Genomic DNA, 23,168 nt, shown 5'->3' with positions numbered 1-23,168 from the left:
TGCTTGATTTTATTTTCTTTGTGATTTCTTGTGCTTGATTTCATTTTCTTTGTGATTTCTTTTTTCTTGCCATATGCTTTTTTAGGACGCTATTTCATATAAATCATGATTTTTATACGATATTACTTACATGTTTTGTTATAAAATTCTCTCAAAATTTAACTAGTGAAATACAACGGGTCCGTTTGAATTGACATATTTTTTAACTTATGTGAAACAACTTATTGAAATAAATAAACTTTTATGCAGTATTATGAGAAAACAACTTATAAAGATACAATTTTTGTTGGTGAAAACTTATGAATTAACATGAAACTTTATTTATTTGCATAAATTATAGCTTATTTTTGAACTTATAAAAATAGCGTATACAAAAATAATAAGTTGTTTGCATAAGCTGTTTTTTGGCATAACTTACTTTTAGCATTTATGATAAGCTCTTTTCTCATAAACTACCTTAAAGAGTTTTGTTTCTACAAGTTTACTACAGGATTGACAAAATTTACTAGTATGAGAAATTTACTAGCCCTTTTCTCATAAACTACCTTAAAGAACTTGTCATAAGCTGTTGTATGAGAAAATCTACCTACAAGTTTGAGAAAAGTTGCTGCTTTGTTTCTACCCATTATTTGGTCAAACTGAACCAATTGGATAGTTTACCCTCAAAACAAAAATTATATTTGTAATCTTGACACCCTAAGCTTTCCAACGAGTGGTCGTTTACTCAAATCGGATATTATTTAGTTTTTCAAATAAATTGTGGAAGTTGAGAGTCTAATGTTGAATTTATGCAGAAAATCTGGAAAAAAATTTGGAACACAAAGTTTTGGTTTTTATTAACCGAATTTTTTGAGCATGACAAAAAACTTCGGTTCGTACAACCCGAAGTACCCCAAGGGCAAAAACAAAAATTCAAGGGGTAAAAAAGAAAAGCCGGGGGGGGGGAGGGGTCGGGAGAAAACATCTAAAGTATGATCATTTAATTAGTCAAAGAAAAAATATGAATAAATATTTTATAGAAGGAACACAATAATTCAAACTACAAATAATGAAAAATAATTTCAAAGAGTGCGACTAGAAATGAAATATCTCAATGAAACCTTATCAAGCTAATGGGCAATTGATGATATTGTTTTTTTTATAATATTAATAGAAAAGAAACATAAAACTCTACTACACGATAATAATTGTTCTGAAATATTTTTCTCATCCCAATGAAAAATCGCAAAGCATAAATAAATGAATATCTCAGACTTTTATTAGTAGAGAATTGATAATACTCATAAGCATGAAACAAAAACATCTCTTGCTGAATAAATGATAAATAGATACGGTAAAGAAACAAATAAAAATATATGGCGACCCATCAACTAAGATTCTCAATCCAACAATCCGGTGCGAAAAGACAGCTCAATTTGAAGTGTAAAAAACAATAAGGACAATCCAAATACAGTTTTATGATAAAATAAAATCCAACGTTTAGGTTTAAACTATATTGTGCTTGACGGTGCATCTGATCAAAGATTGTTCAAAGTAAACTCAAAAGAAGTTCTAAAAGCAAGTATGTTCCATGACGAAAATAGGAAGCAATCAAAAGAAAATTTAAAAGCACAGTTATCCCAAGAACTTAACAATATTCACATGTTCATTTTGGCTGGTGCAGAGTGTTCCATCCAAGTTAAGTCGGCAAAGTTTGAAGAGTAAAGTTGACCTCCCCATACATAATGAGGTAGCCTCAGGATTCCATTTTGACCACGCAAGATGATTGGGATGGTATCTGCAAGAAGCAATTACAATTAGGAGGTATAAGTATAACTACATAGCAGATACACCACTCACTAGAGTCAGGGATTAAATCGAGGAAGAAAATTGGAACTAGCGGCCTAATGCGCTTACAGATCAAAAAAGGTTGTGGGTTCAACTCAAGCTATATTAAATTGGGCATTTTTTGGTATTTTATTTTTTAGGGGCAGGGTGCCAAAGTTCAGTTTTTTTTTTTTGACAAAAGTTCGGTTTTTATTACCAACGGGTATATAGGTACTGCAAAAGGTACCAACATGGCAACATCCAATTTCATCTTCATTTTACCATTCTTCTTAATGCCAATTTTAAAAACAATGACAATTCTCTTTACCCGTTCTTTAGCTTATTGCATTTACTATATTATTTTAGACATTATTTTTCCTTTGCTTAAAAAAACATTATTTTTCCTTCCGAAGTATAGATTTAAGAAGGCATTAGTTACCACAGCAGAAGAACATGCAGAAAAAATCAAAGTCAAGAGGAAAGTACCTTGCGATGATGACCAGATATTGCATCTCTCAAGAGAGCATCTCCCACAATATCCTTCAACTTCTTCACAAGATCAACACGAGTCATCTTTTTTGACTGGTGATTATCAGAAAACAATAACAGTTTATATTAGAGAAGTCAAGACAGAAAGGGGCATCCAAGTAAAGGGAGTTTACATTACATACCTTGAAGTCCAGATAATGCATATTGATAACTTCCATATCCTCGGCAAGAACCTTGTCTCTAATAGCATCAAAAAGCATAGGAAAAGACATCCAAGGGGATGTTGGAGCTTTAGGCAAACTAGTTGCTGTTCCCTGAGGTATCCACAATTCAAAAATTGATTGGATAGTTTTCTTTATTGACAACAAATCTTAACAATAGAAAATTTCAAACCAAAAGCAAATTTAGGATAAAAAAGAACCCAAAAGTGTTGTGCATTTAGCAATAACACACTACTACATGCACACATTTGACTGTGGACTGATGCTTTTTGATCTGACTGAATTGCTTGATAAAACAAATTGAAATTTCAAGACCTTGATGTAACAGAAATCTATAAAATATCCTTATTAGAATTTAAAAAGGAAAAAGTATATCAATTGTAAAATTTTATGCAGTAGGTAATATGATTTTAGACTACAAACAGGAATATTTCCCCAGAAAATCATGAGAAGCATTGTTATCACTACGTTAATACGTTATCACCATCATTCCTTTTACCTATGCAATTATTTGGAAATTAAATTAATCTCCTGTCTCATCTAAATAATTTTCTGCATTCAAAAATCCTAATTGATGCCGCATCTCCAGAACTGATCTGAGTTCAAAAACTATTTGCAGCAACTTTTCTTAGCACTGAAAGCAACATGTTTTTAATTTTAATCATTATACTATAACTAGCAGACAACTTCAGACAAGGAAAACCTTCATTGAATTCTCAATTCCTTTATATTCTGGATTTAATCCTTTTACAGATAAGCAACCCATTTTTCAGAACCAGGCATAATTTCTTGCACAAACTAAAGCATCAAATCCAAGTTAAACTGATTTGCTTTCTTTTTACAAAAGATCAACCACATTGGCTATCTATCTTAATATCAAGAGATAAATTTAAACAAAGTAAAAAAATATAAAATAAGTAAAATTGGTAGTTACATATAAAAAATACACCACCCGTCACAATGGAAATATATGCTCAAAATACCAAAGAACTTACGGAGTCTACTGTCGAAGACGCAGAGCGAGGCAAGATTTTAGGACCATGGCTAGCTGAATTAACCTCCAAAATATTTTTCTTATTCTCACTTCCCAAAAGGCCTGTAAAAATGCATAAAAAATCAGTGATCAAGAAAGCAACATGTTTCCAAAAGGAAGGGCACTCGTAAAACTTAGCAGCGGAAACAGAAGACTATGTCATTGACAAGACATGAAGTGATCCATTGACAATGAGGAAGCTCAAGTGCCCAACCAGAAGGAGATATCAACAATCTAGGGATGAAACCTTCCATCCAAATGGAAACCGTATTCAACTAGTTCCTCTGATCAACTCATTAAGTACCATATAAAAATATTATAAACACAAAATGGATAGGATCTTTTTATGTTAGGAAAATATAAAGAAATAGAAGACATAAAAAAAACTAAAGGAACAATGTTTCACCTTCAGCATTAGAAGAGACCTTGAAACTAACAACAAATTCTGGATAGATGTGGGTGTTCGTATTCATATTCCATACTATATAGTATCTTGGATTGTGGATGTCATCCACCCCACTATCAAAGTCACTATTACTGGGACGAAACTGTCTAGTGCCAAGACGGAGAAGCTCCATATTCCCCATAATTACACGGCAAAAGACCAAGTGTCGAACCCCATTTTCGTCAACATCACAGTATCTAGCACTGTAAATAAGCCAAACTTGAATCCTTCTCTAAACATTACAACAGAATAATCTAGAAATCTAGTATAAAAATACAAATATGATAAAAAAAAAACAACAGTGAACAGTAAAGACAATGTTCATTTATAAGTAAATATGGGGGGGGGGGTTCTTAGCATGCAACAAAAAATATCAAATTTATAATACTTTCAAGGAAAAACATTAACCAACACAGTAATAATAGTGACTAAAAAAATTACCATGAAGAGATGGGGGAGTTCTTAGCACGCAACAAAAATATCAAATTTATAATATTTTCAAGGAAAAAAATTAACAAGACCGTAATAATAGTGACTAAAAAAATTACCACGAAGAGATGTATTCTTAGAACTCCATCCTTAAATATATATGATCTAAAATCAAAGGAAGGAAGCTTCTACATTGCGATTCATTTTGGTTTAACTAAACAAATTATTTGAATAACTTCATCAATATTATTAGTATTTAGAAGATTTTACTGTTAAAATATAATAATGATTAGAAATTCAACCTGGCAAAGGGACAAGTAGCAGCTGCAAGATGAACACCTGTGCCATGTGTGCATTTAGATGCAGATAGTCCACAATGACCAAGCCCACACTTCATCATAGTAGATAGTTCTCCTTTAGAAGAAGCAAGCCAAGCATATCGAACATTAGCATCCCCACGACAATTTTTTGTAATTTCAGCTTGCTTCTCAAAAAGCTCAAATCGTGATTGCATTAATGTACTTGAGAAGGGGTAAATCTCAACTATGTCAGCACTAACAAAACTACCAATTCCCTTAAGAAACATCTTCTGTACAGTATCCAAATCTAACTTTCCATATACAGCTTCATTATAAGCATTAAAACCTATATCATTATTTTGCTCAATGGCCTCACCAACATTTCCCATTTCATTACTGCTATCTTCAATTTCTAAATCATTTTGATTGCAGGCTTGTTTAGCATCGATTTCAATATGCTTAACTATAACATTGGACTCACCACTGCACTCCCCCAACTTGGATTCATTCACTCCATTTATTTCAATTTCTAAATGTAATTTAATTTCATTAGATTCATTAGGATATTCATGACCTTTTCCCCTGTCCTGATTGCAGAGATCATAAGGCCCTTCATCAGAAGTGGCATAAATTTCGGGGAAAAAGCAGCACCCTGTCTCATCAATCCAAGCAATAGGTTGCTGCAAACCAGTTTTCAAATTCATCTGATACATGTGCAAAAAATTCAGCACAAGATGATCGCCATTTAACTCCACCTCTGCAGCTGCTTTCTTTGCATCAAAATCTTTCCTAACCAAGTCAACAACGACCTGAGGAAAGTCCTTCCATCCGCCATTTTGATAGACCATCAAACGTTCTGGGCGTCCGCTCTTCTTATAATTCATATAATACCTAACCAACGACTGCCCAAAAGTAATCTCTGAGTTCGTCGGCTTGCTTTTGTACCTGTTCAATCTCATCCGTTTAACAACCTTGTTTCTTTGTGATATTAGTGATGTCCATTGAGGTAACACTGAACGCAGAGCTCCATCTGGACATGTATTATATCGAGAAGCACGCTTACGCTTCAGATTGAGCACAGCCCTACCCAATGCCTTTTCGTTGTTTGCTTCCATTTTTCTCTACTAGATCAATATCTTTAAACACGTTCAAATATAAAATCTCAGATGCAGCAGTCAGATAGAATTCTAGGCCTTGGCCGGATTTAAATAGAGTGTGCCAGTGACGGTGAGGACAATGACATCAAGAATATTTGGAACTCCCTAGATATATAAGATAAATTAGAATATGGAACTAATGTATAGAATCATGTACAAGTCATTATAAAGTTGACATGATAAATAATAAATTAATCAATAGAAGTATTCCATGTGTGACAAAACAATCAATCTAAAACACTGCGGCTTTTAGGTGATATTTGCAAAAATACTATCTCCAAGAAGCTAAGAAAAATATTAAAGGCAAAGAAAACTTCTCCATTTATTTCCATTTTCGTCCATAGATTAATAGTATAGCAACAAAGTCTTTAATAAGTAATCTGGTCAGTATTGCATATATAAATAGTAAGGAGAAAGACCCATGCTTTCTTAAGCTTCTAGCACCACGTGTGCCGCTATAAAAGATGATACGCTGTAGAACAATTTATTCAGGGTTACTAACATACTAAGCCCACCTCAATCTTTCAAAGCCCAGCTATAACCTTAGGCTTTGTTTGGGATTTGGAAGGGAAATGAAGGGGAGTGCTTTGAGGAGAAAGGGACGAGCAAAGGGGAAGGAAGGATAATCTCCCACCTTGCATGCAGATAGAACTAAACCTCTCCCAAATACGGCGAACTTAAAAAAAAATACAGTTTGGAAGGATTTGAAAACTAATTCAAATAATTTCTCTCATTATAAACAATTAAAATATTAATGACAAGACTTTCCCTCCAAAAACACCCTCCAAATAAGGTGAGGATTCCCCTCATTCTAATAATAATATATTAATCACCAGTCCTCCCCTTCAAATAAGGTGATGGATTCCCTCATCCACCCCCTCCCCTCCCTTTCCCCCCTAACTCCCAAACAAAGTCTATAGACCTTATGAAAAGGCCACATGCTACCATTTAAAATATGAATAATATTTTTAAATAAAAACAGAACAGACAATGTAAAAGAGAAATATTATAGAAGATGCTCATGCATCACCCTGTTGACCCTTCTGGAAGATAAACATCTAATTGACATAGACTTATCTTCTGACCAATAAGCTACATGCACCACACAATTTTGCCAAACTTTTTAAATACATCGGTATTTTTCAGTGCAATAATTAGTATCTCACTTCTCAAAAGCCCAAAAAAGAAAATAAGGAAAAAATAAATAAGCAAAATAATGTACTAGTTTCATGTTTATGTTTATTTGAAATCAATTAATGATGCACCGTTGATTATTATTATTATGATTATTATCATTTTAATGATCAAACAGACAAAAGTTCTTATAAATTTAAAATTTGTCATTATCTGATATTATAATCAACATTTACTTATACTTTTAAAAAACTTTCATTTTAAAACATTTGACAAAGAATCAAATAGTTTTAAATGTATTCAATAAACATCAAATAAGATCAAAGAGAGAGGTCGGAAACTAACAAAACTAACAATTTTTATTCGTCCGATAAATCTAAAAATAACCCGCATAAAGAGTGTGTGTGATTAATAGCTCTTAGCCTATTATCTCCAAACTTGTCGTGAAGGGAAACTAACAAAACCAACAATTTCTATTCATCCGACAAATCTAAAAATAAACCACATAACATATAGAGAATGTATGATGAATATATCTTAACTTAATCTCTCAAAACTCAAGTTATCAAGCAAAAATAATTCCATAAAGGGTTATGTTAACAAGTGCCCTAAGGGTACTAGTTAAGCATATGAAAAAATTTAAACTTTAAAAAGGTTGAATACACCAAAATTTCAATATTTGATAACTTAACAAGTGAGCTAAGGGAACTCTTTTAGCATTTCCGTTTAAAAAATGGCATACAAGGCAGCCTTGAGGATTTCTTAGTCTTGAATAAAAAAATCATCTAAGTTTCCAACAAGTATTAGTGCTCAAATCCGAAAGAGTCGTCGAGCATAACAACGAAGTTAAAAGAACAAGAAATTCATATATCAAAAAAAATTAACAAAAAACCCACAAAATTGACTAAAAGCATATTAAAAAAGTTATTCATACCAAGCACTGCGTTTACCGTTCACACTGTACATTCTTTTCTCTGAAAACACCTATATTCCTGATCATGAAACCAGGAAACAAAAATACAAATCAGACGAAGCTAAACATATTTCACCAAATTAAAATAACAAAACAACAACTATCAACAAACAAATCCAACTAGATCAAGGAATCAACAAAACCAAAAAAAAAAACTATCAAATTCACTTGCATCCACAAACAAATCCCCAAAAATTTACAGAAAACACAAAAATCGATAAGAAAACTCAGAACAATCGAAAACAACGCCGATCTACAAAAATCCAAGTTCCAACGTCGAAGTCAACAGATACAAAAATTCCAAAACCCGATAAAGTAACAAATTCATACAATAACAAACAATTATTCAAAACTGAATCCAAAATCATGAAAACAAAATCAACAAAACCGATTATTCACCTATTCCTCTCGATTTTTGTTATTATAGGTTTTTTCTCATCAATTAGAATTTCAATTTCAATTTCAGGATGAGGTTTATGAATAGGAATAAGAAACGAGAAACCCTAGGTGGATGAGGCGGCGGAGAAAAGGTTCGAGAAAGACGGCGCCTGAGAGAGAAGGGATTAGGACGGTGGGGTTTTTATTGGTGGCGATTTCGTGAGGAGTCATTCACACTGTTTTCCTCTTTTCCAAGCAACCTATCGATGAAGATTCTTCTTAGGGTTTCGTAATCTTACCTGCCACGTGGGTGCATTTTCGTCACAGGTTCATTTTATTGGACTGTCATCGTTTTTTTCGCGTTTTGCATTTTTATTTTTATTTTTTTGAGTTTTTTTTATTTTTTTGGGAATAATTTTTGAATTTTTTTAACTGAAGCCATACGTTCTCATCTTCTAGACTTTTTTAATCATGCGTCTGTTTTATTTGACCTAGGTGACTGACTTTTTAAAGTTTATGTTTTTAGGGTTGCTATATTCAATTTTTTTTAAAGTACTCCTAGAAGTTTTCATGGGAATGAATTCTCTCAACTGTGATTTACACTTGAGAGAATAAAATGTAATCTAACACCATGTAAATTCATTTTTTCTAAATTTTTATATGTTTCTCTCTCTTAATCAATTATAACAAACCACACTGTATTCTCTCAAGTGTAAATTACACGTGAGAGAATTCATTCCTAGTTTTCATTAATCTATAGGCACAAAGAAGAAATTCTAACATAGACACAAACCAAAATAAAAAAATATTTAGGCACACACAATTGAAAAAATTTAAATATAAAATAATAATTTAATTTATATGTACCGTCAGTGTAAAGTTATTTTACACATGCATTCAATAATATACTGACACATCATGTATGATATTTAAAAACACGTGATGTGTCACATTCATTAAATGATATGACAACGCATCATTAAATGTATGTGTAAAAAAAATTTACACCGACAATGCACAACAATTAAATGTAGTCACATCATTTCATTATATTTTCTATTAATTTTTTAAAAAATTTATATATGTGTCTAAACATATGACATTTTTTTGTTTTAAAGGCAACACCATAATATATTAAAACTTAAAAGAAATAAACCAAAATACAAAGAGAGGGGGACATAAATCAAACCCTCAAGCTAGCAAAATCTAAAACAAGAAAGACCTAAGATATAATCCTAGAATAGTCTTCCTTAATTGCATTAGGAATCTCAAACTACCAAACAAAATTTTGCAAAGAAAGACTAAGATTAGCTAACTTCCATGAACACATAAGTGATCATAAAATTCATACTCAAAGTCTTGAATAAACAGTTCTCCCAACGGTTTCTGAGAGACCAAGGCACCATATTAGGAGACTTAAAAGCTAAAACAACAAGCTTTATTTCACCCACAAAGAATGTCAACCTCTATCAAAAGCAACTTAAGTGACACGCATGACACTAGAAATTTCTGCAACAAAAGCATTAGAATTCCCAAGAAACTCAGCAAAGCTTCCTAAATAAATACCATGACAGTTGCTAAATAAACCACCACAAGCAAAAGGACTTGGTGGACTGCCATGAGTTGCACAATCAGTGTTACACTTAACTCAAACAGCATAGGAGGGTGCCATATAACCTCAATGATTTTGGTAGCCTCTGAAAAATGAGTTATGACCTTAAAAGCTTTAAGCACGGAGAAATCCGAAACAGAAGAGCTTGTTGTCAAAGAAGTTTGATTTCCTGTCATATTCACACTTACCACAATCCAAGCAATGACCGAGTTCCAATATACTTCCTCCGTCCCGATTTATAAGGGAAAAAAACACACTTATTAAGAAATTCATTTAATATTCTAAAATCTATCAAAAACATAATTTTATTTCAAAAAATACCCTTATTAACTTACTCTATGAAAAAACAAAACAATTTAATAACTTGCTCCTAATTTCTAAGTGCTTCTCTCGTACACTACTCCATTTAAAAGCACCAATGACCCATCAACTTCTACTCATTAGTGACAAAGTAAAAAAAAATAGTACCAAGAATTGATGTTACTTGGTTCAATACAATTGCCATTACGTCATATTCATTCCCTTTGAGAGTTTTGCATCAGTACCGTAGCACTACAATCCTAGAGTCTTGGTAATTAATTGCTTTGGAAAATATAACTAGGGGTATTTTTGGAATTTCAAAATTAAATTGGTCAAATTTCAACAAATTCCCTTATAATTTGAGACAAAAAAAAGTCTATTTTTTTCCCTTTATATATGTGTCTAAACATATGACATTTTTTTATTTTAAAGGCAACACCATAATATATTAAAACTTAAAAGAAATAAACCAAAATACAAAGAGAGGGGGGACATAAATCAAACCCTCAAGCTAGCAAAATCTAAAACAAGAAAGACCTAAGATATAATCCTAGAATAGTCTTCCTTAATTGCATTAGGAATCTCAAACTACCAAACAAAATTTTGCAAAGAAAGACCAAGATTAGCTAACTTCCATAAACACATAAGTGATCATAAAATTCATACTCAAAGTCTTGAATAAACAGTTCTCCCAACGGTTTCTGAGAGACCAAGGCACCATATTAGGAGACTTAAAAGCTAAAACAACAAGCTTTATTCCACCCACAAAGAATGTCAACCTCTATCAAAAGCAACTTCAGTGACACACATGACACTAGAAATTTATGCAACAAAAGCATTAGAATTCCCAAGAAACTCAGCAAAGCTTCCTAAATAAATACCATGACAGTTGCTAAATAAACCACCACAAGCAAAAGGACCTGGTGGACTGCCATGAGTTGCACAATCAGTGTTACACTTAACTCAAACAGCATAGGAGGGTGCCATATAACCTCAATGATTTTGGTAGCCTCTGAAAAATGAGTTATGACCTTAAAAGCTTTAAGCACGGAGAAATCCAAAACAGAAGAGCTTATTGTCAAAGAAGTTTGATTTCCTGTCATATTCACACTTACCACAATCCAAGCAATGACCGAGTTCCAATATACTTCCTCCGTCCCGATTTATAAGGGAAAAAAAAACACACTTATTAAGAAATTCATTTAATATTCTAAAATCTATCAAAAACATAATTTTGTTTCAAAAAATACCCTTATTAACTTACTCTATGAAAAAACAAAACAATTTAATAACTTGCTCCTAATTTCTAAGTGCTTCTCGTACACTACTCCATTTAAAAGCACCAATGACCCATCAACTTCTACTCATCAGTGGCAAAGTAAAAAAAAAATAGTACCAAGAATTGATGTTACTTGGTTCAATACAATTGCCATTACGTCATATTCATTCCCTTTGAGAGTTTTGCATCAGTACCGTAGCACTACAATCCTAGAGTCTTGGTAATTAATTGCTTTGGAAAATATAACTAGGGGTATTTTTGGAATTTCAAAATTAAATTGGTCAAATTTCAACAAATTCCCTTATAATTTGGGACAAAAAAAGTCTATTTTTTCCCTTATAAATCGGGACGGAGGGAGTAGTTTAACATTGTTAAATCTCAAATTATTTCTGCTAAGCAATATAATGTTAATAATATTGATAATGACAGCTCTAATCATCAGTTTGCATTGAGGACTACAACCTTTATTGCAAATTTCAAAAACAGTGGATAAAGAAGTTAAATTTATATTCAGTTGAATAATAAAACCTAACCAATTCCATAAACATAGAGCAAAAGGACATTGCAGAAAGAGGTGGTGAGAAGTTTCTGCGTGAGCGAGGCACAAGTTTCAAATTGAAGGCAAGTTACAACCTCTCAAAGTCAAGTTCTCATCTGTTTTGAGAGCTTATTATGAAGGAGTCTCCAAAACAAAAAAGACTTTTAAGAAGGAATGACAGTATTTCAAATGAGCTTAGCCCAACTACATAACTGGCCAGTAAGTCTTTGAAAGTTGTAAACATATGACATTTAAGCTTGTGTCCAAGCAGGAATACCTCCCTTAACATATATCTCTTAAAAACAAGAGTGGAAACAAGAATTTGAAGAATACCGATTAACATTTCTTGTTTTTCACTATTAGAGCGATTAACATTTCTTTAGTGTTTTTTACTATTAGAGTGAGTTGACGTGGAGTTTATAGTTGCTTAAAATTAAGTTTCAAAGCTTGTAGAAGCAATCCTAACCATTGAAAATATACTCAATCTTAAGTAATAAAAAACAATATCGGTGGAAGCAATCCTTAGCATGTATTTCTTATTTTGATCACTCCTATTAGAGTGAAATCTAGTTTGGTTGCTTAAGAATTGTGTAAATATTATGTGGCAATTTTGGCCAGTAAAATATTAGTTAAGCAACTAACCTAATTGTTTTTTTATTGGAGATGTTTTCATACATATTGTTTACGTAATTATTTGAAAATTTTGAAATTTTTTTTATTGAAAAAACTTAAATATTATTCACACCGGTAAATATGAATAAATGAGTTAACTAATTAAACATGCACAAGTAGGAAGAAAACATGTATGGACTTGACTGAAGTTTCTCCACCGATGGGATTGACGATTGAGGATTTTACTGTATGAAAGATGATCCTCGAAGCTGCTTCAAGCAAAATGACCAAATATGAAAGTGCGTATACCGACAATCATTATGCATTTTTACGATTTGCATTTGACACCTTTGGTTTCCTAACAACAAAAGTTGTGGATATTAAAAGAGTCGTGCATAACAATGTGGTGTCCCCTACCCTAAGTCTTTGGATGTAGTGCTTAAGATGATTGATTTTGTCATAAAAAAAATTAGTAGTATAGCTTATTGTCCGTTTACCTTTAATTCAAGTATAATTATCTTATGTGTCATGTAAATAAAAGTATAATTATCTTATGTGTGTATATATATATATATCTATATCATTCTATACTATATATAAAGAGAATACATGAGTTTTGGTTTGAACTTTTCATAATATTAACAATATCCTTGATTTTTTTTAGTATGCAACAAAAATCTTTTATTAACAAACTCACCAAAACATAAGACGTATCTTTTTTTTAGCAAGCAAAAATTTTCTACTAACAATCTCATAACATAAAACATGTCTTTTTTTGGACATAAATTAGACACAGACAGACGTGAAATAACCGCCAGTAATCATATAAAAATGTAATTAAATTGAGTGTTAACAAACTAGAAACATTCCACGTCATTAAAAATATGTATAGAACCAACAATTTCAATGCTAAAACCGTGTGACATCCATTTTTTTTTTTGTTTTTAAAGGATAGATTTTTTTTTGGACACATTTTTAAAGTATAGAATTGGAAAAAAGAAATTAGGTTCTTTACATTTAGGAAAAAAAAACACCCATTCATGCATTTTAACACCATTATTTTTTGTTTCAAAACAAAAAACACCCATTATTTTTTTGTCTTTATTTATTTTTTATTTGCTTTAAAAATATTTTATTTATTTTTCATAATAAAAAGTACGAAACTTAAATGTAAATTGTAGGATCTTGATCAAACGGTGAGGGATATCCGAGTGCGCGAACACACTATGACGGAAGTGAGATCCTGAGGAGAAAACCGTGGTTACTTTGTTGAATTCCCTTTTTGCAAGAAAACTTAACTAACCCTACTGTTGTACTGTGCTTGTTTTATCTGGAATCAAGACCAGACCAGCGTTCCGAATGAGGTAGCACAAACTAAACAATTCTGAGCTTCAACAGGTAAATCAAATCTAACGCATCTTTCTCTCTCTGCACAATGCATGTTTTACTCCTTTGCACAATGCTACGCGAACCCTGTTCCAATTGTCTTCTCTTGTTCTGTTGCTGTTATTTTCAATAATGATGAATTTTGAGCAATTATATTTATGTTTATTATCAATATTATCTGTGTAATACTACTTTACTGAGCAGTAGTATATCAAATACCCCCACTATTCTGCCATCATACATTTGCGCTCGGACGCTCTGTCTCCATCCTTTTCACTCAGCTCTTATTATGAGATTGTTACTATGCCGTGAAAATACGTGAAACACTTCTCACTCCTCACTTCCCAAATATAAATCGAACCAAAATCCCAAATCCACATCCAACCAAATTGTTCCAGTTCTCAGTTTGTGAACCCAAAATCCCAAAATCGAACCTAAAGCTGTGATTCTGCATTTTGCGTTTGATTTGTTTCAGTTCGTGAACTCATGATCATCATTTGATTTGTTTCAGTTCGTGACCAGTGACCACCGTTTCAGTTCTGCCAAGGTAATTCTTTAACCCTAATTCCCTTTTGTTTCTGGGTTTCTGAGGTTTATGCATTTTTTTTTTATTGTAAGCAAAAATTTGGGTTTGTGAGGTTTGTAGCATGTATGTGATTTTTGTTTGTTCCTGTGTTTGATTTGCTTGATTTTGATTTTTTCTTGTTAATGATTTTTTATGTGATTTTTGCTTGTTATTTATATGAATGAATGAGAATTGGTGTTGAATGTGATTTTTCCTTGCTATTTTGATCCCATTGATGACCGTGATAGTGTTTTATGTACTCTATGGTGCTTTGAGGCATAATTTTTTGCTTAAGAATGAAATGAAACTATTAATAGATTTTAATTTAAGATCATATTTTATGAGTCTTTAAGTGTCCTTAGCAGAACGAGCAACCACAATTTGGTCTTGATATTTGAATTAAGAAACATTGATGGAATTGTTATAATTCATGAATTGGACCGAACATGTATGTTTATATAGTGAGTGAATATTGACAAAGGAATGAGAGATTAACATGTAATAATACATAATAAGGGGCTAGTACAAAGAGCTGGTACAAATTAATAAGGGCCTGTTTGGTAAAAATAAGCTATAAGCTAGCTGATAGCTAAAAAGCTAGCTTATAGGTTATAGCTGATAGCTGAAAAGCTAGCTAATTGAAATTAAAGTGTTTGGTAAAATTAGCTTTTAAAGTGGTTAATAAATATAAAATGACATAATTGGTAGTGGGTAGTTATTAAATTAAAGGGTAAAAATGGAATAAAATGTAAAAAGCTATAAGCTATAAGCTCAAACGCTACTTGAAATAGCATCTGAAAAAAAAACTATAAGCTAGTAAAAAAAGCTTGTTACCAAACACCTCTAATTTTTTGAAACAAGCTTATAAGCTCATATAATAAGCTATAAGCTAGCTTATTTGTGTTACCAAACACACCCTAAAGATTAGAAAGTGCAGGAATCATATGCATATATACAGTTCTGTTTAACTCAATTATATAATGAATAAAATGATAGAAACAGACGGAAATTAGCCAGTTCACTCTCAATTATATAATGAACTCTCTTATGCATATATAATCAGTGATAAAACTTGGGTTTGTCAACTGTTACATGAAAGTTAGCTAGTTCTCCTAATAAGAAATTGAGCTGTTAAATTGTTGATAGTTGATACTACTGATCTTGAGAACCTTTCATATCAATATAGTGAACTGCATGATTTTGTAAGAAAACAATCTTTGAGTGCTATTCTTCTGTATACGTTGGGAAACAAGATTAACAAATTAGGGGCAGTGTTTAAACAATATTGGCAGCTTTAATTTCTTTTCTCTTTTGTATAATCTTTTGTTCCACGCCTGTTTTATGCAAACTTATGTCAAAAAAAAAAGAGACTAGAGTATAGATTTTAGTGGAAATTACTATGGTGCCCTTGGTGAATAATAAAAATTACAACAAAACCATTCCTTTCCACTCCTAGTCTCCCACACGCATGTAATCCTTCTCCTCACACATTCACACATAACCGCGACCGGCAACACATGTCCACGCCACCACCTGCCAGCCTGCGCAACCCACCACACCACACTGCCCTTCCAACGTCGACCGCCGTTCTCTCATCTCTCTGATTTTTGTCCTCTCTCGCAGGTCTCTCTTCTTCAAAACCCCTTTCTTCCCTACTCTCTGATTTCTGATTTTTTTTTGTTAACTTTTTATTGATTTATGGTTCTCTCTAATCTCTATAACTCTATTGTTGAATGTGTTGAGTGTCTGATTTGTTATTGAATGTTGATTTATTGCTGTAAGCTGTTGTTATTGTTATTATGTTATCGAAAAGCTACGTGGATGAAGTTGATTCATCTATGTTATTGTTGGTGTTATTGAAAAGCTGTATTGATACGAAGCTGATTCTACTATTGTTATTGTTGAGTTGTTGATTTGTGCATAGGCTATGTTTTTGTTATTGAAAAGTAAGGTTGATGAAGTTAATTCTTCTGTAACTGTGCATAAATGAGGCTGGGAACGAACATGTATGAAATTGAGTTGATTTATTGATTCAATGAGGTGGGGAATGGTTTTCCATAAGTGTTCATATTTATTGATTTATTGTTGATTTTTTTTTGGTCAGCTATGCTCACGAGGATTTATTTATTGTTATCGTTTGTTGATTAATTATCAAGAGTAAGTTGAGAAATAAGATGAAAGCTGGTTTTTTAGTAGATAGTATGTCAGTTTATATATGTAAGTATCAGTTTAGAGACTATTATTGATAATTTTAAGTCGTGCTCATCGCATAATGTATCATTTTAAGTCATGTAGTTTAATTTTTTGGTATACATTATGATTTATGATTTGCATATTTGATTTATAAATTAAAATTTGTTTTGGCGGCCCACCCCAATACTTTAGTCTAGCTCGGCCACTAGTTTCAACCTTGTACACCATAGTACAAGTTAGCAACAAATTGCAGATGTTTGGTCTGGTGGAGTCTCACTTTTTGTGTGATGTAGTTAGGGGTTTTCCTTTTAAAGACTCAAAGGATTTGAGGAATTTAGAAAAACCATTGCTGCAATTGATAACATCAAAATTGTTGAATTCCAAAGCAAAATGAAGTTTGGATACTTTAGAACAACCATTGAACCTTATTCACTATTTGATTCTTGAGCATTTCTTAGAATTTTAGGTTGGCCTAACTCAAGGTGAATATTTCCCGGACTTATAAACATATATTCAAGCCATATCTCATTCAATGTGAGACTTTTTGTTGATATATTTAGCTAAATGCAATTTCACAGTTTCCCGCTGTGGCAATTATTGTTATTTCGAAGTTTCGTACTGATCTTGGTTTCCACGAATGCACTCATCAAATTTATAATTTCCGAAATTGTCCAACCAGGGAAAGTGCCAGTTACATGAAAAATCAATAATGTACGGTTGCTTTTGGTCCTCTTTTTTATATATAGTATTATGATTGGGCATTCCTTGTTTTTCATCGTAACTCCTTTGTGGGGGGGAACTTAAGAGACTAAGAGATATTTTCAACATACAATCTGAAACATCAGAATGGATTTTGTTGTTGTCTTGCCGCTAACTGATAAATAAATCCACCATTAATGATTTGTGTACTACTTCCATCACGTTCCCTCTCTATCTTTTTTGTAAATAATTTTCATTTTGCCTAAATCTGCAGAGTTACAAACTTATGAATGGCGTGGCTGGAGCTTGGAAAGAAGGTGAGTTAACTTCTATAATATGCACATCTCCTTTCATTATGTGAATTGTGTCATACAACAATTATTCAGGTTGCAGATGGTGTTACTTTTCCTTTTATAAATAGTGTCATACAGCTCATTAAATTTCTGATGATGTCCTTTTCATTACCTTAATGCAGAAAATATATATGAATTTTACTAGAGCTTTGGCTACAACATCACGTAGGCATGTGGTAGGGTCAAGTTTTGCTTCTATATTTGCTGAGCAATATGTTTATGCTTCAGCAAGACGCACGCCTGGTAATTGTCAGCTTTTATGCTTATAATGTTCCATTTCATTTCACGCACTTGTATATTATACTTATACTTTCACATTAAATTATCTGATTCAGATTTCATCAATCGCTCATATTTGGGTGCGGCTGGTTTTTGTAGTGGGACTAAAGAATGTGGAATACGGTAAGACAGTACCCAAATTTTAAGTTTTAAAATGAACCATTGATAACTTTACAGTATAGGTTGTTTAAGGATGATAGCATTATTTGTCCTATGCATGGTGAACAGAGCTAGCTAGCAGTGAGTCCACTTTTAAAGATATGCATAAAATTGTACACAGAGGGATGAGGGATTCTTAAGAGGCCTTAATTACTGCTCTGTGAGTTGATAGGTTGTACTAATCAGTGTTAATAATCCTGGTTGGAAGATTGGGTTGGGTTTTGATAGAAACCAAAATTTTAGACACAATGAAAGAGAATTATTAATATTAGTGATTATTGAAATATAGTCGAATACAATGGAGGTAAAACAGAAAACGAAGTGAATAACCAGAGTTCTATGAACTCCTACCAGAGCTAAGCTCCTAATCCAGAGAGAACTTCTCTCCTAACAAACTCATAGCAACTTTTTTTCTTCTTTCACTCACCTCTCTATCTTTTCTTTTATAACCAAAGACTCCCTAAAACATAGGGAGAGAGCTAACTAACTCATACTCTCTAGTAACTAGATAACTAAAGACTCCCTAAAACTTGGGGAGAGAGCTGCTAACTCATACTCCGCAGTAACTAAATAACTATAGACTCCCTAAAACTTAGGGAGCAAGCTAACTAACTCAGTGTTCTATCAGGTTTAGTCACATACTGATAATACTATTATAAATGGTCCTGAATTTTTCAACATCATTTGGCTAGATGAAAAAGGCAACACTAAAATTTGTGTGATTGCACATTGAAGAAAAAAGTGACATTAGTTGAGAATTTGGAATGCCTGAAGATTTAGTACTTATGTTAAAAACTGGTTAATTGTAAACACAAAAGATAGAGGTAACTAGTTTTGTTTACTTTGGTAGGTGCTTCCATGCTAGCTCACAAGTCTGGGCAAAAAGTGATGCGGCATACGGTTTGAAGACCCCAAAGAAGGAGAAGTATGTGAGGAGAGGCAGTAGAAACCAGCCTCCTGTTGAAGCTCCATACGTCCCTCGTAACGTTGCAGCAACCAAATCTAATCCTGATAAAACGATAGAAATATTTGAAGGCATGACCCTTGTTGAACTTGCAAAGCGTACTGGAAAATCATTATCTTCTTTGCAAGATATTCTCACAAATGTTGGTGAAAAGATTGAATCAGAGTTTGATCCTCTCGGTATGGATATTGCCGAGCTTGCTGCAATGGTATATTCTTCTCAGTCACAGATGATGTTAAATCAGTGAATATAGGAAACTAGTACCTTCTTTTGATTCCAATGCTTGCTTGTCAATTGTCAGTCTTTTCCCATTTGTAAATAACAACTTGCTTGGAAAAAATATTTTGCTTATATTTTACTTATTTTTCTTCACTTGAAGCTTATAAGATTCAAAGTTATCATTAATAAATATTTTTAGTTACTTGGGATAAAGTCTGCAAGCAAAATTTTGATGGAAATCAACGGTGTTTGAGATATACTTTTCCTGAAATTATTAGTTGGCATTATTAAATTTTGCGCATCCCCCCCCCCCCCCCCCCCCCCCATCTTTTTAAATGCGCAATATGCATAGGAAATAAAGCGAAAATAAGTAATGGACAAGACTAGGCCTAAAGTCTTGGTACAGGTTTGGGTAAATATTTTAGTTTCAATCCATAATCAAAGCATTATTATACTTGGGTATTCTTATAACTTTTCTGTTTGCCTTATTTCTGGAACAATAACTCAAAAACCTCTCCGCCACTCTCCAATCTCTTTTGTTTTTCTTAATTTGCTTCATGATGCATATTTGGATTCTGGTATGCCTTAATTGGTTCATTATTGTTGGCTGTTGCAGGAGGTTGGCGTCAATGTTAAGAGGTTACATTCAACTGAAGGTTCAGAAATTTTACCACGTCCTGCAGTTGTAACAGTGATGGGCCATGTTGATCACGGCAAAACTTCTCTTCTTGATGCCTTGCGTCAAACATCAGTGGCAGCCAGGGAGGCTGGTGGCATTACTCAGCATCTTGGTGCCTTTGTGGTGGGCATGTCATCAGGAGCATCAATCACATTTCTTGATACTCCTGGTCATGCTGCATTTAGTGCAATGCGTGCAAGAGGTGCAGCAGTCACAGATATAGTAGTGCTAGTTGTTGCTGCAGATGATGGTGTAATGCCCCAAACACTTGAAGCCGTGTCCCACGCAAAATCAGCTAATGTACCAATTGTAGTTGCAATCAATAAATGTGATAAACCAGGTGCAAATCCTGAAAAAGTAAAACTACAGCTTGCTTCCGAGGGCTTGCTGCTGGAGGAGATGGGTGGGGATATTCAGGTCGTTGAAGTTTCAGCGATTAAAAAGACTGGACTGGATAACCTAGAGGTAGCTTTACTCCTTCAGGCTGATATGATGGATCTTAAAGCACGATTTGATGGGCCTGCTCAAGCATATGTGGTTGAAGCAAGACTTGACAAAGGACGGGGTCCATTGGTGACTACTATAGTGAAGGAAGGGACTTTAGTTTGTGGACAGCATGTGGTTGTTGGCTCACAGTGGGGAAAAATCAGGGCTATTAAAGATGCAGCAGGGAGGTCAACTCAACAAGCAACTCCGGCAATGCCTGTTGAGATTGAAGGGCTTCGAGGGCTGCCAATGGCCGGTGATGATGTCATTGCTGTTCATTCTGAGGAGCGAGCTAGAATGCTTAGTTCTGGTAGGAAAAAGAAATTTGAAGAGGACAGGCTTAGGGGCAAGATGGTGCAGAATATCCCAACTTCTTCAGATGATACTGAGGAGGTTCCGCTGAGGGTTGAATTGCCAGTAATTGTAAAAGGAGATGTTCAGGGAACTGTTCAAGCTGTTACAGATGCATTGACAACTTTAAATAGTCCTCAGGTATGCAATGATTTTATTATAATAACACGGTAAACTTTTCGTTTTGCATACACGTACATGCTCGCCCACAAAAAGAGCAAAGGTGTGGAAGGCCTTTTCAACAGATTTTATATTAATTGGAAATCAGTACGTCAGTTACAAGTAAAAATAAAACAATAGGTTTTGAACAAAGTGTTTGTAATATTTAACGAAGAACACATTGATCAGTATGAACACAAGAGCTTAAACCTTTTTCTGTTTTTGTGTTGAAGCATCTTTGATCAAGTTATTAGCCTCAGGTGTTCAATTTTTGCTGTTTTCTATCTCTTAAATTCTAATAATTTAAATGTGTCATAGTAACATGGCTGGTGCTTTGTCCAAATGTTTAGAGATATAAACTGACGCCATTCACTGGAGTGCAAAAGTTTAGTGTTGTTTTTCTATTATTTACTATTCGTTGCTGCACAATAACCAGTCTATAATTTCATTGCCAGGTTTCTGTGAATATTGTCCATGTTGGCGTGGGGCCTATTTCTCAATCTGATGTGGACTTGGCACAAGCTTGCGGTGCATGTATAGTTGGATTCAATGTCAAGAGTCCACCTATTTCTCTTAGCCAGGCAGCAACTCGTGCTAGTATCAAGGTATTTTCAAGCTTATTCCAATATTTAACTATGAGTAATCACTACTTTACTCCCTAAAATTATAAGACGTCAACTTAGTCTGAATGATCCCTAAATTTGAAAATCTCAATCACATTAGATATATCTATTTGTTTGGTTGTAGGTAATTGTGCATCGAGTGATTTACCACTTATTGGAAGACATAGCCAATTTGATAATAGAGAAGGCCCCAGGTACATCCGAGACTCACGTAGCCGGGCAAGCAGAAGTGCTGAATATATTTGAAGTGAAAGGGAGCAAATCTAAGGGACCAGATGTGAAAATAGCTGGTTGTAAGGTTGTTGAAGGTCTTGTGAACAGGTCAGCAACCATGAGGCTTCTACGGAGCGGTGAACTGGTGTTTGAAGGACCTTGTTCATCTCTTAAGAGGGAGAAGCAGGATGTGGATTCTGTGAAGAAGGGAACTGAATGTGGACTAGTTATCAGTAACTGTCATGATTTTCAGATTGGTGATGTTATTCAGTGCTTAGAACAAGTAGTTAGGAAGCCTAAGTTTATTAAGTCTGAGAGTGGCGCTGTTCGGATAGAGTGCTGATAAAGTCGATACTTCTCTCAGCACACATTTTTTGTGGTAAAATTATACCTGAGCTGCCAAAATAACTAACAAATACTGACAGATTCTTAATTTGTTATAGTATTAAATTAAAGTTTTGAAGCCTATCATCAAATTTATAATAGCTATGTATACTAGGTTTTTTGATATGTGCATTGCACGTATACTGATCTGTGTTTATGAATTATATGTCAAACCACAACTCTAGCAAAAGTATGGTAATGTAATTGTTGTATTTCCAAAAGAAGCTTGCACATTACAATATATTACGAGCGCTGCTATTCTTTATGACAGAGTTAGTATACGAAAGGCAAGAATGAGTGGAATATGTATTTCGTGCTTACTAATCCCCAATTTATTTATAGGTTAATAGTATATTTTTTTTTTTAATTTTAAAAAGAAAAGACTCCATCTAAGAAGCAGTGTGTCTGGAAATGTACAGCTCCTTCGTGGCGGTTCCACTTTCACCATGTAATTCTCAATGCCAACCATGTCTGCAATAAGAAGATTCTTACTAATAAATTCAATTGAATTTAATTATTTTGAAAATTCGTTGAGACTGGAGCTCATTGTCAAATTGCACACGTTGCGGAGGTTCAACTTAATGGCACAATGTTGTATTGAATCTTTGTTTAGATTGGTTATAGTTGTTGCTGGCGTAGATGGCAACAGCGATAGTGAAGAATATTGATTGATGAAAGCTAAAAATTGAAGAGCATCTCAAAACACCTCCACGAAAAGAATCAATTCCAATTCTCTACAACAAATGGAATT

General features: G+C 33.5%; 2 protein-coding genes across 5 annotated transcripts; one reads left to right on the top strand and one right to left on the bottom strand.

The window, feature by feature from the left end:
* Positions 1-1,396: 1,396 nt before the first annotated feature.
* LOC123903862 (probable inactive poly [ADP-ribose] polymerase SRO1) lies at positions 1,397-8,706 on the bottom strand. Of its 3 annotated transcripts, XM_045953535.1 has the most exons (8): positions 8,386-8,706; positions 7,948-8,005; positions 4,726-5,984; positions 3,956-4,197; positions 3,512-3,612; positions 2,478-2,609; positions 2,293-2,388; positions 1,397-1,777 (listed from the first exon to the last, which is right to left on the bottom strand). In XM_045953535.1, exons 3-8 carry the CDS (start codon positions 5,835-5,837, stop codon positions 1,736-1,738), a joined length of 1,725 nt encoding a protein of 574 aa, XP_045809491.1. In that variant the 5' UTR covers positions 5,838-5,984; positions 7,948-8,005; positions 8,386-8,706; the 3' UTR covers positions 1,397-1,735. The 3 variants fall into 3 exon arrangements, with proteins under 3 accessions (XP_045809491.1, XP_045809492.1, XP_045809493.1); XM_045953536.1 differs by lacking the exon at positions 7,948-8,005 and having other exon boundaries at positions 8,386-8,667; XM_045953537.1 differs by lacking the exons at positions 1,397-1,777; positions 2,293-2,388; positions 2,478-2,609; positions 3,512-3,612 and adding an exon at positions 3,630-3,833 and having other exon boundaries at positions 8,386-8,622.
* A 5,251-nt stretch (positions 8,707-13,957) lies between these two features.
* Positions 13,958-22,638, top strand: LOC123903861 (translation initiation factor IF-2-like). Of its 2 annotated transcripts, XM_045953534.1 has the most exons (9): positions 13,958-14,103; positions 14,603-14,638; positions 17,823-17,865; positions 18,024-18,144; positions 18,237-18,303; positions 19,190-19,511; positions 20,139-21,179; positions 21,653-21,802; positions 21,945-22,638. In XM_045953534.1, exons 3-9 carry the CDS (start codon positions 17,839-17,841, stop codon positions 22,374-22,376), a joined length of 2,160 nt encoding a protein of 719 aa, XP_045809490.1. In that variant the 5' UTR covers positions 13,958-14,103; positions 14,603-14,638; positions 17,823-17,838; the 3' UTR covers positions 22,377-22,638. The 2 variants fall into 2 exon arrangements, with proteins under 2 accessions (XP_045809490.1, XP_045809489.1); XM_045953533.1 differs by having other exon boundaries at positions 14,077-14,638.
* The last annotated feature ends 530 nt before the right edge of the window (positions 22,639-23,168 follow it).

The sequence above is a fragment of the Trifolium pratense genome, linkage group LG2 (assembly GCF_020283565.1).
Source record: "Trifolium pratense cultivar HEN17-A07 linkage group LG2, ARS_RC_1.1, whole genome shotgun sequence".
Taxonomy (NCBI): domain Eukaryota; kingdom Viridiplantae; phylum Streptophyta; class Magnoliopsida; order Fabales; family Fabaceae; genus Trifolium; species Trifolium pratense.
This window is presented reverse-complemented; position numbering and strand designations above follow the sequence as displayed.